Source organism: Eleutherodactylus coqui, chromosome 9 (assembly GCF_035609145.1).
Source record: "Eleutherodactylus coqui strain aEleCoq1 chromosome 9, aEleCoq1.hap1, whole genome shotgun sequence".
NCBI lineage: Eukaryota > Metazoa > Chordata > Amphibia > Anura > Eleutherodactylidae > Eleutherodactylus > Eleutherodactylus coqui.
The window spans coordinates 39,346,027-39,353,369 of record NC_089845.1 but is presented as its reverse complement, the minus strand read 5'-3'; the positions used below and the strand labels follow the sequence as shown (position 1 = coordinate 39,353,369).

At 38.4% G+C, this 7,343-nt stretch overlaps 1 protein-coding gene across 1 annotated transcript in view; it reads right to left on the bottom strand.

Annotated features, from left to right (window-relative positions):
- Positions 1 to 2,212: 2,212 nt before the first annotated feature.
- Positions 2,213 to 7,343, bottom strand: part of LOC136579015 (serpin B6-like) — a 50,279-nt gene continuing 45,148 nt past the window's right edge. The window contains exon 7 of the mRNA XM_066579260.1: positions 2,213 to 5,912. Coding sequence (XP_066435357.1) covers positions 5,508 to 5,912 — 405 coding nt within the window. The 3' untranslated portion in view covers positions 2,213 to 5,507. The remainder of the gene's footprint in view (positions 5,913 to 7,343) is intronic.

Here is a 7,343-nt window from a genome sequence, read left to right as displayed (position 1 = left end):
TAAAAGGGATTATGAAAGTCTACCACCTCTTCCACCCAGAGACCCCCAGGTATAAAACCTTTAGAGAACTATGTGGGGAATATAATTTGCACACATCCCATTTTCTGCCATTTGCTCAAGTACGAAATTTTCTACGGGGAAGATAATCGATATATTGAATATATTGAAAGATGATACACAACCCAATTGATAGCCTGTTAAAAAATCTTTCATATAAAAACCCATATTTAACCTTGTATACCAGACTTAGGAATGGGTGGATGAGAGACAGTGGGTCTGGGCTTTTCAAAAACTGGGAAAGATCTCTGTTAAACAGGCGAAACGAATGATAGCGGGAAACATATTTAAGCTAATTCATGGGGCAATCTACCAGTTCAACAAGCCTCAAAAACCTATAGGACCAGCTAGGCTACAAGCTTGCCCTAGATGCTCTCAACGAAGCTCCGATTTCCTGTACGGCATCTGGAAATGTCCTAAAATCAAAAAATACTGGATTGGGGTCCAAAACTGATACAAGATATGGGGGGTGGGTCTCTACAACTGACGCCACAAATGTTATATTACATCAGCTACCCAATCAGATAAGGAAGGCCAAGATGACACATACCATGCTATTGCTCAGTAAAAGGTGCCTATTGAGTAACTGGCTGTTAGCCAAACCCCCGGGGATGTTATACAACAACTAAAACACCGGTTAAAAATGGAGAGAGTAGAGATAGAGATGTGTGGAGACACAAGGCCCAAACTTCTTTAAGAAATGGAGGGAATTTGTAGAGAGATTTCTTGACCTGCTGAAATCAAAGAATGCATGTATCAGTTTATTAACACAACATGATGGTATAGACAATACGATATGAACCAATTGTGATTTTCAAAAATTTCATGATAGCATAAGGTAGGAAAGTGAATGCGGAAGAAACGCACTGCGGGTTAGTTTAGTTTAATTAGTTAGTAGCTGTACATTTTATTTTTATTATAACTGGGTATTAAGAGTCAAAAAAAAAAATGACGAGGATACCATCAGGCATGAATGCTAAAACTGACTTATTCTATATCTATTGGCAGTTATGAATTTTTGTACATAAATTATTTCTCCTGGGTCTTTTTTTCGCTCTACTTTTTTTATATTTATTTATTAGCATATGTAGCACGATAAGATAATCTAGTTTTCATTATTAGTGTAAAACAAATATTCTTATAAAATTTGGTTAACAAAGATAATTTAATATTCTCTAATATCTCCAGTAAATATTTATTAACATGTTTTTGGAGTTAGGAACGCTCGAATGTGAAGAACCTGAATATGAAAGTAAAAAGCAATAAATATAAACAAATAGCAAAATTCAAATGAGTAAAAAACTATTTAGATGGTTTCTAAATAATATTTTATCATAAAAGAACATGTTTATATTGACTATTGTGTCTTTCTTTATATTTAATGTTATGGTTTTATATTGTAACACCATTTATTTCTTTTATATATATTGCTTGCCTGAATGTAGGAACAGGTTTCTTTCAAATACATGTGCAATAGAGGTTAATTAACAGCTTGGAGGTGGTTAAAAATCAGATGTTTTTAATTAACTTGCCTAGTCCATATAAAGAATTGTATGTATAAGGTACATTGAGGTGATCAAGAACTCGATTCAGAGTTCGAAACGCGTTCTCTGTATCCTGATTTTATGGCACTTGTTTAATAAAGTAGGACACTTTTCTTTTCAAGTCAAATAAGTTTCCTACTCCGTTGAATTGCATTTATAGTTGGGGCCCTGTTACCGGTTTTGCATTGGGGCCCAGAAGCTTTAGGTTACACCTCTGGATACATGAATGCACAGGAAGCCATAACCTTACTACGATTCCCTATGGAATGCTTGCTGCATTACGATAGGACGCCGATGGGGCGAGGCGGCTCGTCATCACCTCCTGGCGGTGCTGAAGATGTATTATATTAACTATGTAATAAACTGCTTTGGAGGAGCATGGAAACATCACTTCAGTCTCGTTGTATTCTCCTCCGATGCATCAGATATAATTAGGCACCTGATTGATAAAAGCTACGATACCCTTGGAGTGTAACCTAAATTCAGCGATTACCCCAACATTTGTACGGTCTGTTATATACAACCTATAATGACGTTAGGTGTTGTTGTACAGATCAGCATCGCTGTCTGGCATCAGAAAAAAATAGGAAATAAACTTCATTTATGGCAACTTACAAATGATGACAAATCAGAGAATGTGTTTTATTGGGGGTTTATAAATGAACATCATTGAAAAGGTCAGCAGAAAAACAAGTTAAAGTGCACAATCCCACTGATCTATTGTAACAGTCCACCAAATATTAGATGTTTTGCATGAGTTTTCCTTTTTTTTAAACAAACCACATCAAAATCAAAGCTTAAAACTGCATATTCTGTTATTTCACTCCTGATAAGAGAATACCAATATATAATACATAGAAACTGTAAGACGAAATATTTTAGTTATTGGAAAACCGTATTTAACAAGGTTTTCTGGTTTATTAAGTCATCCATTGTACAATGAAAAGCTCTGAAAATTTCTAATGCACTTGCTTCGTTAGTTCAATAGGACTACCAAGATTTCTGCTTGCAGATGTGCAATGGGAACACGGGAAAGTGTCCTTATGGGGCTTCTACATGGAGCAATTATCGTTTGAACGAGCAACAGTGAACGATAATGGTTCAGTCTAAACGCTCCAAAAACCAAAATGATAAATCAGTTGCTTTTCATTCATGTTATGCAGATATATAAATCCTCACTGGGTCATTCACTTACCAATAGGTGTAACCAGCGCTCCTTCAGTCGTTTTCGATCACTTACACAGTGAATGTGAAAGACTGAAGGATTCTCGTGTGAAAGAGTCAACGATGTACCTGCCTGTCTGAACAGGCCGCACGAGTGAATGAGATAACAATGACGTCAGTCGTTCAAGTGATAAATCGGCTCCTCTAAAAGGGCCCTAGAAGAGATGTAAGGCTCCTTCCAGTATGAAAGCTCCTCTAGAAGCCTTACATCTGTGTACACAGGAAATCATCCTGCAAAGGTTTCCCGTTATGGAATGTAGGGGATGAAGATTCCAAGCTCTCATTATAAAATGCATGTTTTAATTATATAAAACCAGAAAATCTCTTTAATGAAAACCTCTACAGCTATGAAAATAAAGTTGGGCAACTGTAGTATTCCTATATTAAAAGGCAATGATTCTTTGCTGTGTCCTGTAATGTGGGGAGTATGAATCATATTGTACGGCAGGCAAGATAACAGACAGAAGCATTACCGGCAACCAAGCAGGGAAAACAACATACAGATCTGAATATAAAACTATCTGCAAATAAACTAGACTTATTGCATCCATGTTTAATGGCATTAGAGGCACAGGTGTTGGACTTCGGGCATTTTGGGCTTTTCCCATGAAGACAACCCTTAGCCATCTACCCCAATGAAGTAGATGGACATCATACACAAGAAGTCCCCTGCTAAGTAATAGCAGCTTGAGTTCTGGCAGTCTTGGCCCGTGGAGTTGCCCACTCATCTGAATGGACACCACATAATGCTGTACGTTTTCCCTGTAGCTTCAAGACAAACTTTCCCTCAGGAAAAATAGACTGCAGGAAGTTCCAGGAGCCGGACCCATGACGAGTAATGGAGGGTCGGGGCAGCTGTTCTTAGACAAGGGTTTTCGTGATGAGACAATTCCTTTAAAAAGGAAACCTGTCAGTGAGTCGATGTTGCCCAAGCCACAGGCAGCATGAACTGGGACAGGTAAGTACACGGCGTCCATGCAGGTCTTATTCTGAAATGCTGTGAGGCCTCAGAACAGACTCTGAAGTTTGATTTGGAACACTTCGAGTTATGGAGGCGGCACCTTGTCAGTCTCTCTCCACCCAGATCACTTGAGTGACAACTTTCTCCAAGCTTGTTAATAGAAAGGGAGTTGTCACTCTGGCTGCCCCAGGCGTGGAGAGGCCCCGTCCCCGTGACTCAGAGCAGCGTTCTAAATCAAACTTCAAAAAGTAGGTTTTCTGAAATGCCTCCATTTCAGAATGAGGCATGCACGGGTCGCAGTGCATATACCTGTCCCATGGTTCAGGCAGCATGAACCCGGTGACCGTCTCCCTCTACATAATGGATGTCTACAGGACAATGTAGCAATCTGTTACAGGATTTCTTTTGCTTGAGCATTTAAAGCTTTGTGTAACATATTGCACTGAAAGCACTCTTCACCTACAATTCCTAATTTTCTCAATATGTAGATACTAAACTGAGTAAGAAAATCAGTATTTTAATAATGGGATAAAAGGCAGTTAGGTACTAACGGCAACAAAGGTTAAGTGCAACTATGGATTATAAGACACTCTAAACTGGAGATCGCTGAAAGCTCTCAAAATACATATTTGAATCAAAAAGGCACAATATTCAGTAGGTATTTGCATAAACCAGTCCTGTAGCTATACAGATGTGCCAACTGTGAAACATTTTATGCAATTAAAGAAAATTTTCCTTTTCTCATCTAATGTTATTTCTATAACTTTACTAGTGGTGATCGCCATTTTTAACTAATGAACTGGCATGTCTATCCAGCAGTACATTACACAATCACTTCTGACAAGCCAATATGAAGAGATACATTAGCACTGTGACCCCCTGATGCTATATCTTTAATTAGGCTACATTCAGTATTGACTGCGCCAAAAGAGTTCTATCACCGCTGTTGGGAAAGTCTGCAATGTTGGCCGTTTCACTCACAGCCACCACTATGTGAAAAGGGGATTTAAAAACTCAATGTAAATAGACAAAAAATAATAATATGATTTTGTCTCACTGCTTGTGAAGAAAATCCCCTCATTTGATCATTGCATAGTATTGAGAATGTCCAAGAAACGTATGGTAAGGCAGCTTGAAAGATTAAGGCTTCATTCACACAGAGTATTTTCAGAGGGGATTCAATGACAATTCTCAAATCACTCAGTTGACTGCTATAATTTTTTGTGTCACAGAAAAGAACTGATTTGTCAATTCTTGGCCTGGTAACAGCATCAGGGGCCACACGTGGATTTGTCCCGTAGACCGGGGCTAGACCCCCATATAAATCTGCAGCAGAACTGAGGTTCAGTGCAAGATCTGTAACATGCATTAAGTGTCAGATCCACATCAAAAAAATTTGCCAGGGCCTGACCAACTGCAAGAAGGGGGTTTAACATTGTATCGCATGTAGTGTAGTTGTGCATCTTCAGTACAGATTCGGCACCAAAACACAAAACTGAGTATAATAGAAGCAAATGGGGTTTAAAAGAAAAATAAATAAATCTCCAGTCTGCGCTATATACTGCCCTAGACTTGTTCACAATTTGCCATATTTTTCACCTACTCTACTGTGAGAAGTAAAATCAACGGCAAATAAATTAGCGTTTAAAATATATGCAGATTTACTACAAATTTTCGGAGTGCTGATCTGCAGCCAAGGTCTGTAGTGTGCGCACTTGGCCCTAAGGGGAAGTGAACCTACCGAAGAATAGAATGCAACGGCTTTCCTTGTGTATGATGAAGAAAAGGAAAGGATGATCACAAGTGAATCTTGGTACAAAACGAGCACAACGTAGCATAATGACGGCTCCTGTGGCAGCAGCCGCCTCGGTACCCTCCTCATTGACCTCTACAAAGGATTTATGGACCACTTTGGATAGAAATAAATCGTGATCCCCAGACATGCCCGTGAAATCACATTTGCCTACGTCAAAGGCATCAATCATGCCTAACCCTCCAAGAATAGATTCTAGATCGTAGGAGTTCTCTAGCTTGAATTTAGGTAGAGAAAGTTCCACTTCAGTTCTGTCCATGTTGTCTGGATTGGTCAGTTCAGCAAACTTCTCGTAAGTGAGCTCCTCTTCAAGCTGGAAATGAAAACATGAAACATGTTAACCTGCAGTAATTAGACATGTTGGTGAGGGGGAGAAAGAGAAAGAACACACTTTAGATTATGGCGATTATCTTAATTACCAAAACCAAAACCAATCACCAGAAATTATATCAAAAAGGCATTAAGCCATGGCAGAAGCCCATTGACCATTAAACGAGACGAGGAAAAAAAAAAAAAGGAAAAATGTGAAGATATTCAAAGAGTGCAAGAAATTACAGAAGAAAATTATATTGGGATGCATTTCAAAAATGAAATATTAGGAAGTCAGATCTCTGTACCCAAAATTACAATTTCTAGCAAAATGCATTAAATTTAGAAATAAAATAAGGGACAATAAAAGTTGTCCTTGTGTTGGGTCATGCCAGAGGATTTCCAGAGTAATGACAAAATATTTGCACTCTTCAATATTTGATTGTTAGTCGTGCAAAAGTAAATGCACCAGTGAATTAAAATGAAGTTTCACTTATAAGAATTCTTACCAGTTTTACGGCATGGGATGACCATGCAGCCTCCTAAAAATGCCAGTGGAAACCTAAAGGGGCATGGCGCTTCCTTTGACCGTTACCAATCAGACATTGATGGTATATGGCAGTGTAGTAGATGTAAATAACAGTTGCACAGTTTATAATGTTACAATACATTATTTTAAAGCTTGTCTTCATTTGGTCCAATAAGAAAAAAAAATGTTCTTCCGATAGAGTAGGAATCACAGTGGTCACACATGAGACGTCAGGAATGACCAACAGTTGGTTCACCAAGTTAGAAGACTAGAAGTGAACTACTTAAAATAACCAAGAAAATTGTGTATTGTTGAAAAAGTACACAATCTATTCAAAAGATAGACCAGTGCAAGGGACCATGGAATGGGATAAGGATAATTAGCACTTTGGCTTTCAAAATCATATGTTAGAGCATGACATCGCCTCTATATAGGTAAACATTTAGGTGCGCATTCCAAAAAAAAGGCAAATAAACCAATGAGTCCAGATGGCATCCGCCCCTGGGGTTCCTAAAGGAACACCAATTCGTGATTGCTACACCTGATTTGTTTAACCATTCCCTTCTAACAGATGAGGTTTCCGATTGCAGAATGGTCAAAGTTGTACGTATCCATGAGAAGGGTAGTAGAGAAGAAGCCAGGAACTACAGGCCAGTTAGTATAATAGTAATAAAAAATTAATGGAAATTCTCCAAAGGAAGAGGATAATGGACCACAAAGGCTTAACACATTTTTTTGTTTTTAACAGCATTGCTTTACTGAGTAAAGATCATGTCAAACTAACCTCACTTATTTGAGTATGTCACAAAAGCGTAGAGTTGGATGAAGGTGATGCCATTCTCACTATCCAATCGCCAGGAGCGCAGGGATTTTTACTATATCTCCTATTGACTATTAGTAGCTAGG